The following is a 17,828-nucleotide window of genomic DNA, read 5'->3' as shown; positions in this document are numbered from 1 at the left end:
AAGCAACTGTGAAGGTAATCATTACATATATGCTTTGAATGTATCTGTTTTGGGAAATGATGGGTTTAGTTCCACTTTAGCCCCCTCCACTTGTCCTAGTGATCATTATCACTGGAACAAAAAGTGATGGAAAATCCAAAATGTTGAAGTTGTCATTAAAAAAGGAAGAGAGAGGAAATCTTCCAATTGGGGGGGGGGGGGGGGGGGGCACCTGCTGCGGTGACAACAGCCTAGGAAGGGGATTTCTATCACTTTATAGAGACTCCTCTCATGTCCTGCTCTATTACTGGGACAGGAAGTGATGGGAAATCTTCCCAATGGGGTGTGGGCTGCAAAAAATATTAACCCAAAAAGGTATTAACCCTTCCCTACTCTATCCAAAGCTAAAAATACATCTTTTGGCTATATGTACACTTTAATTCCTGTGCAGCTTTACATGCAAATCATTTTTAGTCACCTAGTTTTAAGTTAGTAAAGTACGTAGAACCAAACTTTACTCCTATCTTTAGGTATTCACTACTATGCATTTTGAGTCTTTGTCAGTTGTCTCCAAACCTTGGCCTTTTGCTTGCCTTTATAAAGCCCTTGGGGCACTATTCCTCCCACTGATACAAAGCATTATTCCTCCTACTGACATCAACAATGGGGCACAACTCCTCTGACTGACACCAACAGTTGGGCACTATTCCTTCTAGTGACACCAAAAATAGGTCACTATTCCTTCCATTGACACCAAAAACAGGGTACTATGCCTTCCATTGACATCAACGATGGGGCCCTATTCCTTCCACTGACACCAGCGACAGGGTACTATTCGTTCCACTGACACCAATGATGGGGCAATACTCCTCTGACTGACACCAAAAGTTGAGCCCTATTCCCTCTACTAATACCAACAATGGTGCACTATTCCTTCCACTGACACCAAAGGTGAGGCACTATTCCTGTCACTGACACCAATAATGGGGCATTATTCCTCCCACTTAAACCAATGATGGGGCACTGTTTCTTTCACTGACATCAATGATGGGGCATTATTCCTTCCACTAATACCAATGATGGGGCACTATTCTTCTCTCTGACACCAATGACGGGGCACTATTCCTCCCACTGATACCAATGATGGGGCACTATTCCTCCTACTAATACCAATGATGGGGCACTATTCCTCCCACTGACACCAATGATGGGGCACTATTCCTCCCACTGACACAGATGATGGGGCAATATTCCTCCCACTGACACCAATGATGGGGCACTATTCCTCCTACTAATACCAATGATGGGGCACTATTCCTCCCATTGACACCAAAAATGAGGCACTATTTCTCCCGCTAACACCAATGATGGGGCACTATTCTTCCCTCTGACACCAATGATGGGACACTATTCCTCCCACTGACACCAATGATGGGGCACTATTCCTCCCACTGACACCAATGATGGGGCACTATTCCTCCCACTGACACCAATGATGGGGCACTATTCTTCCCACTGACACCAATGATGGGGCACTATTCCTCCCACTGACACCAAAGATGGGGCATTAGTCCTCCTTCTGACTTTATGTAATCAGAGGCATTTTCTTATCCCACTGATAGTCTGTCCCTCCTAAAGTCTGAAGGACAGTAAGCTGGTCCTTTGCTTACAAAGTTTGGAGATCCCTGGACTATGGAACTTATTACATATTCACATCATTTTGAGATGTAACCTTTTTGTTTTTAAATTTACATTTTTTAAATTTTGTCCATATTTGTGCTGAAAATATTCCTCTTGAGATGGTTTATATGCAGTCTGGTGTAGTTACAACATGCAATGTAAACGCTCCCCCCCCCCCCCCCATTGCTCGGTCCTTATGAGGATTTTGTAGGTGAGACAGACAGACAGACATAGAACAGGACATTGTTCAATGCAGGCTGTATGTGGACTGCATGTGTGGTGCAGGACTAGACGCTGGCTGACAGGTCACTTACTCTGCTCGCAGTGTTTGCCTGTGAATCCTGTCCTACATGTGCACTGCCCAGTGATGTGGTCACAGTCGGCTCCGTTATGGCACTGGCAGACATTGGCACAGTCCTTTCCATAAAAGGCTGATGGGCACCCTGCAGAACCAGAATAACGTCACCATACACCCAATGATAGACATGGGGGAGACACAGTCCCCACCACTACTGAGTTTCAGAGGCTTCCATTCAAACTTATCTTAGTTTTGAATCGGAACAATGAGCAAAACCAGCAATTACACACAATGCAGTCTATCATCAGCATGAATACCCTTTTACCATAATTTTATTACCTGTTGATTCTGCAAGTAGGTCCATTATGTTTACAGACCAAGCTGTCCAGCAAATATGGCAGTTACAGAGTTGGGACAAGTCATATTACACTGGTGAAGGTACTTACAATGGTCAGCTTCTATTCATGGCTTCAAGCAGAACTCCGGACAAAAAAAAAAAAAACAAGGTAAAATGTATAACCTCTTCCCATGCTCGCCTCCAGGATTTCTCCAGAGCTTCTCCCATTCTTTGGAACTCTCTACCCCAATCTGTCCGACTGTCCCCTAATCTATCCATCTTTAGACGATCCCTGAAAACCCTTCTCTTTAAAGAAGTCTACCCGGCTACTAACTAATACACTGTTTCACTTTCTTCATCAGCTCATCCCCCACAGCTATTGCCTTTTGTATCAATGACCCTCCCTTTTAGATTGTAAGCTCTAAGGAGCAGGGCCCTCTGATTCCTTTTGTTCCAAATTGTATTGTAACTGTAATGTCTGCCTTCATTTTGTTAAGCGCTGCGCAAACTGTTGGCACTATATAAATCCTGTATAATAATAATAAATAATAATATAGCTCTTTAAAATATAAAATACCAAAACCAGCTGTTGCTGTAATTTCTAGTGCAAAGATTTCCCCTGCAGTATTACGTTTCTGCCACTAGATGTCCTCAATCTGATGGCCAGCAACATTAAACTCACTTCTTCTAAGCCAACTGTCCTAGGTCAGCGGTCGCCAACCAGCGATCCGTGGGCCACTGATGGTGCACAAGAAAATTTTGGAGGTCCCCAGGGGTTCTGCTGCAAATCTACATTTTGGCAGATGTATACCGCCCCAATGTTGTTTCCACTGTTGTTCTCAATGCCAAGTCAATACTGTCAGGGCACATTAAATACCCAATGCCTCCTCTGTAGTTCCTGCTCATGTGAACTCAGAGGAAGGCACCGGGAGTAGTACAGAGAGGGGGAGATAAGGAAGGAGGGGACTTCCAATGGCAGCACCAATAACAGACTGTGGGAGGAAGCACAGAGCTCATGGCTGTATAAGGAGGTGAGATCCAATGATGAGTCTGTGTAAGGCAGAAGTGTGATGCAGAGTGAGGTCAGGGGGGTAGAGAGCCATATCACTGTGTGAATAAGGCAGCAGTGTGGTTCGGGGGGGCAGAGACACAGAACATTATGTGTACAAAGCAGCAGTGTGATCCAGGGGGAGGGGGCAGAGAGACAGAACATTGTGTGTATAAAGCAGCCATGTGATCCAGGGGAAGGGGGCAGAGAGATGGAACATTGTGTGTAGAAGGCAGCAGTGTGATCCAGGGGGAGGGAGGCAGAGAGACAGAACATTGTGTGTATAAAGCAGCCATGTGATCCAGGGGGAGGGGGGCAGAGAGATGGAACATTGTGTGTAGAAGGCAGCAGTGTGATCCAGAGGGAGGGGGACAGAGAGGCGGAGCATTGTATGTAGAAGGCAGCAGTGTGATCCAGGGGGAGGGAGGCAGAGAGACAGAACATTGTGTGTATAAAGCAGCCATGTGATCCAGGGGGAGGGGGGCAGAGAGATGGAACATTGTGTGTAGAAGGTAGCAGTGAGATCCAGAGGGAGGGGGACAGAGAGGCAGAGCATTGTATGTAGAAGGCAGCAGTGTGATCCAGGGAGAGGGGGCAGAGAGATGGAACATTGTGTGTAGAAGACAGCAGCGTGATTGAAGGAGGAGGGTGGCAGAGAGACGGAACATTATGTGTAGAAGACAGCAGCGTGATTCAAGGAGGAGGGTGGCAGAGAGACGGAACATTGTGTGTAGAAGGCAGCAGTGTGATCCAAGGGTAGGGGGGCAGAGAGACGGAACATTGTGTGTATAAGGCAGCAGTGTGATCCAGGGGGAGGGGGGCAGAGAGACGGAACATTGTGTGTATAAGGCAGCAGTGTGATCCAGGGGGAGGGGGCAGAGAGGCGGATCATTGTGTGTAGAAGGCAGCAGTGTGATCCAGGGGTAGAGAGACGGGACATTGTATGTAGAAAGCAGCAGCGTGATCCAGGGGGAGGAGGGCAGAGAGGCGGAACATTGTGTGTATAAGGCAGCAGTGTGATCCAAGGGGAGGAGGGCAGAGAGGCGGAACATTGTGTGTAGAAGGCAGCAGTGTGATCCAGGGGGAGGAGGGCAGAGAGGCAGAACATTGTGTGTATAAGGCAGCAGTGTGATCCAGGGAAAGGGGGCAGAGAGACAGAACATTGTGTTTATAAGACTGCAGTGTGATCCAGATGGAGGGGGGCAGACAGCCAGAGAATTATGTGTATAAGGCAGCAGTGTGATCTGAAGGGGAGGGGGAAGAGTGCCTGAGCATTGTGTGCATAAGGCAGCACTGTGGTCTAGGGGGAGGGGGGCAGCAGAGAGCCCGAGCATTGTGTGTATAAGGCAGCAGTGTGATCCAGGGGGAGGGGGGCAGCAGAGAGCCCCAGCATTGTGTGTATAAGGCAGCAGTTTGATCTAGGGGGAGGGGGACCATTGTGTGTATAAGGTGTGTAAAACATGTTAGTGGTCTATGGGATTAAAAATTGTGAGTTTAGTGGTCCATGAGGTCCGAAAAGTTGATGACCACTGGTCTAAACCCACCCCAGTTTATTATTGGACAGTTAAAGGCAAAGCTGCACAATGATGAGCTAGGCCATCTGACTGTTTCTCTGCTTTCTCCTCCTATCAGCATGCCTTCTGTCAGCACATGAAGTGATCAGGTCCTTCTTCCTCTCACACTCAAGCCCTGCTGCTAATCTGCAAGAGACTGAGACTAGGTCAAATTCAGATACTTACACTACCTGTATTTAAAAAATAGGCTTTTTGCCTTACCTGTAAAATCCTTTTCATGGAGTACATTAGGGGGCAGAGGATGGTATTCTAACTAAGTAACACCTCCCCCGCTCTCATCATACCTTTGGTTTTCGGAGCAAGCAATGGAGTGGTCTCACACAAAATGGCGGCTCACTTCCGGTCCGTGCATCGTGACATCATCAGCTCCGCCCTACGCGTTACGTCACAAAATCATTTGACTTCGTCAGGGATCACACGTATGTATGAGAGTACAACGGACACTGAATTTGATATAATTGTGGGACATTATTGTTTATTGAGTGCATTTAAAAATAGACATGTGCAGAACCAAAACATATGTTCTGTTTCCTTTCGGATCGATTCGTTAAGTTACTAATTTCATTCAGTTGCATTCGTAATGAAACTCATTTTGTTTATTCGTTTTTGACTGGATTACAATTTTTCAATGGATTCAAATTGAATTTGAATTGAAAATGTTAAATCGATCAGAATTCATTGTGAAGAATAGTGGGTTTTTTCTATTCAAAATTAGAAATTAGAATTTTGGAAGACGGTTATATTGGTTCTATTTTATTCTATTCTGTTTTACTCTATTCTTTTCTATACTGTTCTATTCTGTTTTATTCTACTCTATTCTTTTTGAAATGTTAATTTCAGAAGAGGGCTATACTCTTTCATTTGGAAAAAAGGGGGGATGATGAGCGCTGAGGGGATGACTCGCCTGGGGGGGGGGTGGGAAGGGGGGGTGGGAAGGGGGGGAGGGAGGGGAATAAATAAAAGTGAAAATGAAAATAAAAATTATAAAAATAAAAATTTAATTTAAAAATTAGTTCTGAATGGAGGTCAATGTTACAATGTGGTTAGAGTTAAAATCAGTAAGCGGTTCAGATGCAGGGATGGATGATGCTGGTGCCAAATCGCATGGGGTACACAGAGAAAGTCACAAGCCAGCTCTCAGAGTATGAAGCAGCTCTGTGCAAATAGGCAAGGGGAGGAAGAGAGTGGCGCCAATCTGGGTGCAGCAAGTTAAGAAATTACATTTTATTGTAATAAAAACACTCACATATAGTACTGTGAAGCAGGTGTACAGATCGTAGGGTAGGCTGTAACGGATGCAGTCCTGGTGGCAAGCAGGTTCCAGTTCTCATGACGCTCTGGCCATTCCTGTGGTGTCCGGCGCTTCAGATGCAGGGAGGAGAGGGGAAAGCCGTCCTTTCCAAGGGACTTGCGTTGCAGCGGTGCGTGTGTCCAGGCTCACCCTACGATCTGTACACCTGCTTCACAGTACTATATGTGAGTGTTTTTATTACAATAAAATGTAATTTCTTAACTTGCTGCACCCAGATTGTCGCCGCTCTCTTCCTCCCCTGTACTCTTTCTATTCTAATCTATTCTATTCTGTTCAAATCTATTCTATTTTTCTATTCTCTTCCTTTATTTAACATTCTATTCTTTTATATTCTATTTTATTCGAAATTTGGATTTCAGAAGACGGCTATATTCTAACATTAATACACATAGTCTTTGAAGGAAATCAGCAATATGTTTATATTTCAAATTTGTTTTCCGAATTCGATTCAAATTTCAGATTTCGTTTTTTTTTATTCTGGATTCATTTAAATTCATTACTATTGCAATTCGGAAATTCGAATACATCTGAATCTCGAATAACAAAAATTTTGTCAGAATTTTTCGATTTGGAACTAAACCAACCACACACATCCATTTGAAATTATGCAGCACTGTTATAACACATTATATGTCTAATTGTATGTGGGAACACATATAGCATGGGCAGCCAAATCAATAGTCATAGCACAAGGGGTTATTATTTTTTAAGAAACAGTATTGGTTGCGGTGGGGTTTTTCTGCTTAAGCAATGACAGGAGTGGATCACAAACAGATCAGGGAGGGACCACATCCCGTAATGTACTCCAAGAAAAGGATTTTACAGGTAGGACAAAAATCCTATTTTCTTAGTTGTACATTACAGGACTGGCTTTATCGGCTTGGCTGTTGAAGTTCAGGTCCTGGTGGGCAGGAGAATATTGGATTTGGCCATCTCTGTGCTCTTAAAAGCTAGGAAATCCCCTTTTTGCTACCAGTCCACCCCAGGACTTGGAATGTGTAAGGTACTTTATCTTGGTGAGAGACAAGAAACTTCCAGCCCAAGAAGTTCTCAGTGGGACGAATTCTGTATTTTCTCCTGTCTTGTCTGGATCCACATTTGACCTACCTACCATGAAGGTTTAAGTCCCAGCCTTAGCCATTGTTTTTAGAGACCACCAGCCTCTCATTCTCTAGTGAAGGCCTTCATGTGGGGTGCTGCTCCCTGTATGTTCCCCTGTAACTCAGTGGGATCTCAACTTGGTTCACAGAAGGTCCTTTAAACCTACTCAGGGCTGTTGTTAGAAACAATGAGGGCCCCATACAGTCAACCTATGCTTCAGTTATGAATGAACACAGTAAGTGATCGGTACCAATTACTCATTGTGTTCATTCAGGAAAGGAAGGGACTGGTAAATATGACATATTTACCTAACCCTTTCCCCACTCTCAATCCTGAAGGATCCTATTGTATGCTTGCAGGAAGGAAAGGAGGGAAGCCAAAAGCACTGCGGGGGTAGGGAGGCCCGGGGCGAGGGGGAGACATATGGTGCACAGGGAGGCAGATGAGTGTAGTGGGGGGGGGGGGGGGGTAGTTCAATTACTGAAACCGATCCCCTGTATGGCTCTCTTTGCAGCAGGGAGCGAGAGGAGAAGCGGGAGGGAGAGGAGAAGCCATCTTTTAGCTGCTGCAGAGAGAGCCATACCGGGGATCGTTTCCAGTATTTGTTGCCCCCGCCCCCTCGACCGCTGCACGGATCACCTCCATGCCCACATCTGAAGCACCCTGCACCCTAACTGGCCTAGGCCCCGTACAGGAGGATTGGTGGTACCCCCTTATCCACAGCCTTGAACCTACTAGGGACAGGCTTGGTCAGTGCTTTAAGTGGGCCGGTATGCACTGGTACTCAGTACCGCCACTTCCAAATATGGCTCTTGAGCATACCGCCACCTCTCCGTGCGCCTTAGCATACCATTTTGGACACCTGCGCCCTCAATTGCCCCCCCCAAGAATATTTCCCACTCCAAAGCCAAACCAGTCAGCACCAGTGAGTCACCCTGCTCCGGAGTCCCAGACCAGGCCAGGGGGGGTGCTCTGTGGGGACCCTGATGTGGGGTGGGGGGGGACAAAATTTATAGGCTATAATAGAGTACCGGCACCTCTTTTGGGCCACTTAAAGCACTGGGCTTGGTAGGAAAACCTTGAACATGCCTGTGACTAAGACCAGGCTCAGATACGCCAAGCAATAAGACAGTTCCAGCACTGATTTCTGGAGATTCAGGGACCACCTGAATCACTATAGAGTCTGAAGAGTCCATTAGACATTAGCTGACAGTGTGGGGGCAACTGTTTCTTCAGAGTGAGGCTGTCCAGACAGTCAATACAAGGATTCCCTTAGAAAAAAGCAACAAAATGCAACAAAATGTTACATGTCCACATCAAAAATGCATGTAGTGTTGATGGGCTGAAAAAAATGGACACGTTAGTAGTCATCCTGGATGTCCACAGACGCCACAAGGTCTCCCAAATAAAGTGAGGCAATGATGGGGCAGGCGGATTCCATATGGAATTTTTGCACCTGAAGGAAGGTTTTGAGAACCTTCACATGCAGGATTGCCCCATGTCAAATCCTTGAAACCTCTGTGTCTGTGTGGCTATTACCAGGGCCGGTGCTACCAGTAAGGCGACCTAGGCAGCCGCCTAGGGCGAAACTTAGCAGGGGGCGCCGTCAGAGCCTGCCCCGAGGTAAGTGACTTACCGTAGGTCACTGAAGGGGTTTTAACCAGTGGCGGCCGGCCTGTCCATTAGGGGCGCAGGGGCGCTGCTCCCCCTATCCATGCGTTCAGCCCCCTAATCTACATGCAGGGCTCCGGATGCATGGATTCCAATGACGTTTTTTTTTTTTTGAAGCACGTGATTAGAGCCAGAGGCTCTAATAGGCTTCAAAAAAGGGTGGGCTCGTGGCGCAGAGCACTGCGTCCTGAGCCCATCCAGTCGTGTGACAATAGTGAATGAATATTTGCTATTGCCACACTGATTTCCTCAGAGACCAAAATTCCATCTTGAAGCTTCAGGGTACTTCATTCAAAATGTCCTAGAGCCATATGGCAACGAAGGCCAACAGATGTCTCCCCCACTTGCGCCTTGCGAGGAGGACCAGGAAGCCTGAGAGAAGGGAAAGGAACTTTTTTTAGCAACTGGAGTAGAGGATTTCCAAGGAAGGAGATTATGCCTACTTTTTCTGGGGCAAAGAGGAACTCTTGCCCCCCCCCCCCCCAGTGATTCTTAATGAAGTTATCCAGGAGATGCCAAAAATTAAAGCTTAAAGGCATACGTATGAAGCGTTTCTTAACCTTATTTTTCACAGACCTACATTTGAATCAAAGGGTCTAAAAGATGGAATGGAGAACCCATTCTGTATACTTGACATAGAAAATTTGCCAGCCCACTATTGCTATAGAGCAGTCAATGGACATGGACTTCACTTGGTGAAGCCCAGAAGGGTTTTTCAGGATAAAACTAGGATTCCAGGACATGGCCTTGGACCAGGCCACTAAAGTCTTCTAGATGGTAGATAATGGCAATGGTTAGTTGCAGAGCAGGTTTTGCAAAGAGAATAAGGCTTTAGGAGGGGCTTCCAGCATGCCATCCACTTGGTCGAAAAACATTGGTAGAACCCCAACAGGGACAGTTGTCAAGACAGAAAGTGGCTGAGTCTATGACAGGGACAGAACACTTTTTTTTTTATAAAGATGCCTCTATACAGCATTGAAGGAAAATTCTTAGGAGCCGCAAAGACTTTTTAGGGGGTGGGCCAATTGCTATGCAGGACCAGGGGCAATAGGAATACACTGGAAAAGCTTTAACAGGTTAAGGGCTCTTCAGAGAATCCAGGCTCGTCAGTCTTGAAGTATCCAACCCAGAAATCTCCAGATCTAGGCATGTGCAGACTGTGTCAGTAAGGAGTAAAATGGTGTCCTTACTGTTGGGAGTAATGTCAGTAGACTAAGGCTCCTCAGATGCAATGTCCTTTTAAATCCTCCTCTTGCTCCACAGAGCGCACAGCAGCGGCTGCAGGCAAATCAGAGACTGACTCTGAAAGAGAATGCAAGGAAGCACATTCAGAATCATCATCATGGAAGGGGATCTACGCCATATAAATCTGCCTCAGGTAAAGAGATGCCCCTGGATAATGCAGAGGGGGATCCCGTTAGGGGAGCTAAGAAGGGCTGTAAGGAGCAGGATGACCCTAGCAGGGAACAGAGGACAAATTGGTCAGTGGCAGGCCCATGGACAAGGGCTCTGTGAGCCATCCTGGAATTGGCCAACTGCAGGCGCAAGGGAGGTCATTGTTTGGGACTGTGTCACTCTGTGCCTGGAGGAGGCATTGCTTCCAGTAAGCCCAAGGGTGCCCAAGTATACCAAGAAGCAGTGCACATATGCACAGTTAAGACACACAGACTGGGCCCGAATGGACCTAACAGAGCGGCTGAAGGACACCAGTTTTGAAATTGGCACACATAACCTCAGAGCTGGCACTGGGAACTGAACTGGAAAGTGCCCAGGGATTTATTCTAACCAACAAGTCACAGCCAAGGAAGGTGCGATAGGAGCAATGTAAAAGCACACTAGGCTCCCTTTAGGGCAATACCCTGACTTACAGCAGTAGCAGTCCAAAATGGGCCCTGCTGCCCCCACAGTGCACAGAGACTGGAGAGTGCCAGGCAGGGGCCAGAGAAATGCACCCTTTCTTTGCTGGAGGGCATATCCAGGGAAGGGGTTTCAACGGGTTGGTGGACCATGACCCTCGACCTGCAGAGCATCCTGCCGATAACTGTGTTTTACTGGGTGCCTAGATGTGTGCCTAATGTAGAAGACAGTGCCCGGAGGGCAGAGCCGGGACAAGGGGTGGGCAGGAGGGACGGCTGCCTTGGGCAATGTGGTATCATGTGAGATGGGAGGGCACCACAAGGAGGTAGGGGGAGGTGATTTGTGTTGGGAGGGGGAATATTGGGGGCAGCAGGGAGTAAGAATTGTTCTAGGAGGGGAAATTTGGGTGGGGAGTGATGTTTTAGGGGGATTTGTGTTGGGAGGGGGGATGGGGAAGAGGACTTGTGCTAGGAGGGGGGTTTGGTGGGATTTGTGCTAGAAGAGGTCATATGGTAAAGGTGCTTTGTGCTAAGAGGGGACATTTTTGGGGGTGGGGGGGGGGTATTTGTGCTATTAGGGATGAAGGGGGTATTTGTGCTAGTAGGGATGAATGGGGTATTTGTGCTATGAAGGGAGATTTGTGTGGGATTTGTGTTAGGGGTTGGGAGCTTTGTGCTGTAAGTGCCGATCTAGAATGGGGGGAGAGGTTTTGTACTCAGAGAGGAAGTTTGAGGAATTTGAAGGGTAGAGGATTTGTGCTAGGAGGGGAGATTTGGTAGGATTTGTGCTATAAGAGGTGATATGGTAAAAGGGAATTTTGCTAGGAGGGGACATTTTTTTGGGGGGGGTTTGGGTTGGTAGGGATGAATGGGGGTATTTGTGCTAGGAAGGGACATTTGTGTGGGATTTGTATTAGGGGTGGGGAGACTTGTGCTGGAAGTAGAGATTTAGAATGGGGGGAGAGGTTGTTGTACTCAGAAAGGAAGTTTGAGGGATTTGAAGGGTAGAGGATTTGTGCTAGGAGGGGGGGATTTGGTGGGATTTGTGCTAGAAGAGGTGATATGGTAAAAGGGAATTTTGCTTTTTTTTTTTTTGGGGGGGGGGGGGGGTTGTGCTAGTAGGGATGAATGGGGGCATTTGTGCTATGAAGGGACATTTGTGTGGGAATTGTGTTAGGGATGGGGAGACTTGTGCTGGAAGTAGGGATTTAGAATGGGGGGAGAGGTTGTTGTACTCAGAGAGGAGGTTTGAGGGATTTGAAGGGTAGAGGATTTGTGCTAGGAGGGGGGATTTTGTGGGATTTGTGCTAGAAGAGGTGATATGGTAAAGGGGAATTGTGCTAGTAGGGGACATTTTTTTTGGGGGGGGGGCTAGTACTAGTAGGGATGAATGGGGGTATTTGTGCTAGGAAGGAAAATGTGTGTTTGTGGGAATGTGTGTGTGCTGAAAGTAGGGATTTAGAATGGGGGGGGGGGGAGAGGTTGTGTACTAGGAGAGGAAGTTTAAGGGATTTGAAGGGTAGAAGAATTGTGCTAGGAGGGGGGATTTGGTGGGATTTGTGCTAGAAGATGTGATATGGTAAAAGGGAAATTGTGCTAGGAAGGGACTTTTTTTTGTTTTTTCGGGGGGGGGGGGGCTTAGTGCTAGTAGGGATGAATGGGGGTATTTGCGCTAGGATTTGTGTTAGGGGTGGGGAGCTTTGTGCTTAAAGTGGGGATTAAGAATGGGGGGGGAGAGGTTGTGTACTCAGAGAGGAAGTTTGAGGGATTTGAAGGGTAGAAGAATTGTGATAGGAGGGGGGATTTGTGCTAGAAGAGGTGATATGGTAAAGGGGAATTGTGTTAGAGGGGACTTTTGAAGGGTAGCGGATTTGTGCTAGGAGCAGTGATTTATTTGGGAGGGGGAGAAAATAACCCCAGAATTTCAAATGCTATCATGTCTTCACTTATGTCCTTTATGTTTGAGCTTTGCCAAAAGAACCAAAAAAAACGTTGGTGTAACTGCTTAAACAATATTAGCTGGCGTTCAATTTAATTTCTCTCTTACTCCGTGTCCATTTAAAGCTAGACTTCCATCTGAGATGACCCCGTCCCACAGGGTGACAACATTGCTTTACAATTTCACTGCAGAAAAAACAGCTTTGTCACCCTCGTATAGGAAGTGGAAAAATAACAAATTTTATAGAAGAATCAACCTACAGCAAAAAAAAAAAATTGTTTATGGGGAAAATAATTAAAAAACTAAAAAATTCTGTGTTAATGCTACTGACAGACTGCAACGCATGCATACACATTTTTTATTCTACCCATTGTTCCACTTTACGGAGTCTATTTGTAAAAAAATTAAGGCATTTACATAGCCGTTATGACTAATCTCTGTAATATATCTAATACATTTACAGTATATCACAAAAGTGAGTACACCCTTCACATTTCTGTAAATATTTTATTCTATCTTTCCATGTGACAACACTGAAGAAATGACACTTTGCTACAATGTAAAGTAGTGAGTGTACAGCTTGTATAACAGTGTACATTTGCTGTCCCCTCAAAATTACTCCACACACAGCCATTAATGTCTAAACCGCTGGCAACAGAAGTGAGTACACCCTTAAGTGAAAATGTCCAAATTAGGCCCAAATAGCCATTTTCCTTCCCCGGTGTCATGTGACTCGTTAGTGTTAAAAGGTCTCAGGTGTGAATGGGGAGCAGGTGTGTTAAATTTGGTGTTATCGCTCTCACTCTCTTATACTGGTCACTGGAAGTTCAACATGGCACCTCATGGCAAAGAACTCTCTGAGGATGTGAAAAAAATAATTGTTGCTCTACATAAAAATGGCCTAGGCTATAAGACTATAAGAAGACCCTGAAACTGAGCTGCAGCACAGTGGCCAAGACCGTACAGAGGTTTACCAGGACAGGTTCCACTCAGAACAGGTCTCGCCATTGTTCACCAAAAAAGTTGAGTGCACGTGCTCAGCGTCATATCCAGAGGTTGTCGTTGGGAAATAGACGTATGAGTGCTGCCAGCATTGCTGCAGAGGTTGAAGGGGTGGGGGGGTCAGCCTGTCAGTGCTCAGACCATACACCGCACACTGCATAAAATTGGTCTGCATGGCTGTCATTCTAGAAGGAAGCCTCTTCTAAAAAAAGATGATGCATAAGAAAGCCTGCAAACAGTTTGCTGAAGACAAGCAGACTAAGGACATGGATTACTGGAACCATGTCCTGTGGGCTGATGAGACCAAGATAAACTTATTTGGTTCAGTTGGTATCAAGCGTGTGTGGCGGCAACCAGGTGAGGAGTACAAAGACAAGTGTGTCTTTCCTACAGCCAAGCATGGTGGTGGGAGTGTCATGGTCTGGGGTGCATGAGTGCTGCCGGCACTGGGGAGCTACAGTTCATTGAGGGAACCATGAATGCCAACATGTACTGTGACATACTGAAGCAGAGCATGATCCCCTCCCTTCGGAGACTGGGCCGCAGGGTAGTATTCGAACATGATAACAACCCCAAACACACCTCCAAGACAACCACTGCCTTGCTAAAGAAGCTGAGGGTAAAGGTGATGGACTGGCCAAGCATGTCTCCAGACCTAAATCCTATTGAGCATCTATGGGGCATCCTCAAATGGAAGGTGGAGGAGCACAAGGTCTCTAACATCCACCAGCTCTGTGATGTCATCATGGAGGAGTGGAAGAGGACTCCAGTGGCAACCTGTGAAGCTCTGGTGAACTCCCAGTGGCGTCGCTAGGGGGGGGGCCAGAGGGGGCCATGGCCCCACCAATATTACTCTGTGCCCCCTCATGTGCCCCCCCAAATAAAATGCCGTTTTTATTACTATTTTATATGGCAGAGAAAGCACTAAATAAAAAAAAAAGGGCTGAAGAAGGCTGCTGTTCTGGTGCTGTGCGATACATCCCCCCCCCAGGCTGTAATGGTAGAGTCCGGATTGAAAAAAAAAGCCTGATTCACACTGTGTATACGAGGCTGCGAGTGTCTTGTCTGTATGACACAGCCGAGCCAGCACACTCCCTCCTCCCTCCTCCCTCCTCCCCCCTCCCCTCTCCCCTCACAGACAGCAGAGGAGAGGGAATATGAGCTCCTTGTGTGTCTGCCTGGACCGCCCACTCTCCTCCCCGCATGCAGATATATCTGAGAGGAGATGTGGGCGGGAAACATGAAATATGGTGGTGTCTGGTGTGTGAGAGAGGGAAGAGGAAGAGCTTTAACCCTGCTGGGTGAGTACAGCTGTGCAGTATATTGTGATTGCTGAACTGTCCCCATCTCCCTCCCTTGTCCCCCCCCCCCCTTCTCTGTTCTTCCAAGAGCTTGACAAACTTCACTTCCATTAAGAACTTAGGCAGCCAATGCATGGATTTTGTAAATGTGAAAGAACACTTCCTCGGGCCAATTGGTTTTATAAATGTGACAATGGGATTGCGCTGTGGACGACCCTAAGAGTGAACATTGGAAAATAAGTGTAATACAAGGTATTACTCACAGCGCGTGTCGTTGAGCAAAATAATAATAAATAATGATGTGCTAAATATGTGATACTGAGTATAAAAATGTATGGTGTGCTCTTGTGATTATAATAAAATAACTTTTGGCTGCTTATAGCTCTATTTAAATGCACCCTTTAAAATACTGAACTCGTGCTTATTGTGACTTTGCAGTCCTATGCCAAAATGCATCAAAAAAATAAATTATCAAGTGAAATGTGATAAGCAAAACTTAAACCATATAATGCTGTAGCACCACCCCCGCAGGAGCTGCTGATTATGTTATTGGGTCTACACCCTGCCTAACAACCCTATAGAACTGGCTCAATCCCTCCTCAGGCACAACTGACCCAGAATAGGACTGGACTATCAGATGGACACACAGGTTGGAATACAGTACTTCAATATGCAACAGTGAATTATTACCTTCTTGGTGGTAGTCCTTCTGGGTGACACAATAGGACAGCACACGGAATTGTAATTAACCAAAGCTTAATTTACTGTATATCAAATTGAACAAGGGAGATACAATAAAACACAGTTCCTTAAAATGGGTCACTTAAATCAGCTTTAAAAGAAATACCCCACACTACTCCCTCATTGATGCTAGACACAGTACCAGATAAGTAGGCCTATCTGAGTCCCTCCCCCAAAGTCCTCTTCCCTCTTCTTTTTGAGTCTTCGCTAGCCAGGGCTATTGAATCGAGCTCATTTGTAATCCAAATTAGGAATGAAGATCAAGAGAGAGAGAAAGAACAGTGGACTGTTGGTTGTCACTGCAGGGTGTCTGTGTAGCTGAGCGGTAACTTCCGTGAGTGAGGAAGGCCTCAGGCGGCTCCTTTAATGTTAGTATTGATTGTCTAAGAGTGTCCTGAAGTGATATTCTAATCTACCCCGGGGTATATCACCTTCTATTGCGCTATCGCTATATGCAAGTAAAACCACTTCTTCAGAGAGACAAAGTCAGTCCTTTTTGGGCAAGTGCCCTCTCCCCACAGGAGTTTCCCTTGCGCGCGCTCCACTGCGATCTCAGTCCTTTGGCTCGATATCTGCCTCGCGCGGTCTTTCTGGTGGATGGCTCCGGTCTCTGCCAACAGCGGTAAGGAGCTCCGGGAATGTGTCTCGTGCTTGAGATGGGACGGTTCAGCGTCGTCACTCCAGGCTTAGAGGCTTTGGCCTAATATCCAGCATCAGTCCTTAGCTCCAGCTTCTTAGTTCCTCGGAGTCCAGCGCAGAAGAGAGCGAGCTTGGCTCCTCCCTTCCTTTAAATAACTTCCCCCATAAAGCTGTGCGGTGCAGCCGTGCACCCTGGATCTTACAATGCACACTGGGAGATGTAGTCTTTTCATCAGGCAAAAAGGGAAATCACAGCCCGGGAAATTCCATGCAGCTACCACTAGAGGGAGCCTGTTCCTTCTCACATATCAACAGTATCTTTAGGCATATTTAACCCCGCTACACACTCCCCCCACTTGAGAAACTTTGGTCCCCAAAGAGGTCAACAGTATGGACCCTAGTGCATAAGTTGGCATAAGATAACAAAAACATTAGCATATGCCTAACAGGGAGTTATCTGGCTTTTCAGGAGCCGAAGCCAAACTCAACAACTGCATATTACAACACAGGTTCGACAAGGGAACCTCCCACCAATTGTCGGGGGAGGGAAGACAAGTCTGGTCACAGACCCCCGACACTTGGGTGGCTTGTACAGATGTGCCTGGGGGTGAGCTAGGGTTGTCTTCCACCAAATCGACGGTGGAAGAGCTAGGCTGGTCAGGAGATCTTTTTGAGGTAAAAACAGCTTCTTCTGAACATTCACCCAATTGATCATAGGTCAATCTCTTTGGTGGGTGAATGACTCTCCTCTCCCTCTGTTCCTGTGGAGGCATGCTCTCGGAGGTACTAGGACCAGGCAATTCAGCGGATTCATCAATGTCCACCTCTTCATATCCCCACACATAGGAATCTGATGGTTCAAGAGCAGTGAGTTCTTCTTCAGAGAAAAGTGCAACCTCCTTTTCAGGGTCTTCTTCCTCAGCTACTTTTTCTGGAAGCACGTGAGAGGGTATGAATTCAGGGGCTTCTGCCCGAAGGGCTCCTCTGTCAGCCAAATCAGATGAAGACAGGGAGGCAGGTGTGGGTTCTGGCAACTGAGATGACCACAACCAGTCAGGTACCTCCTCTTCATCTTCCAAATCTTCAGATGGAGAACTTCCCTCCCCCTCATCTGGGAGTGTCGTCTGAGATCTGGTAACTGGTCTGGACCGGCGAGAAGTCGAAGGGGCCTCTGACAAATCTTCCACAGTGGGCATACGAACCGCTTCAGAAAGAGGTAGCAAATGGTTCCTATGCCAAGTCTTCAATGGGCCCACACTTCCTTCAGGCCGAATTTGGTACACAGGAAGGTTCGGCAGTTGCTTGCAGATAACATAAGGTTGGGACTTCCAGCGGTCTGCCAACTTGTGT

The 17,828-nt window shown here is 46.6% G+C and overlaps 1 protein-coding gene across 1 annotated transcript in view; it reads right to left on the bottom strand.

Moving 5' to 3' along the window:
• MEGF11 (multiple EGF like domains 11) overlaps positions 1 to 17,828 on the bottom strand; it is a 1,080,387-nt gene that overhangs the window by 109,755 nt on the left and 952,804 nt on the right. The window contains exon 18 of the mRNA XM_082255259.1: positions 1,974 to 2,102. Coding sequence (XP_082111385.1) covers positions 1,974 to 2,102 — 129 coding nt within the window. The remainder of the gene's footprint in view (positions 1 to 1,973; positions 2,103 to 17,828) is intronic.

Source organism: Pelophylax lessonae, assembly GCF_965119305.1.
Source record: "Pelophylax lessonae genome assembly, chromosome: 4".
Lineage (NCBI taxonomy): Eukaryota > Metazoa > Chordata > Amphibia > Anura > Ranidae > Pelophylax > Pelophylax lessonae.
Note: the sequence above shows the minus strand (reverse complement) of the source record. Positions and strands in the feature narration are given on the sequence as shown.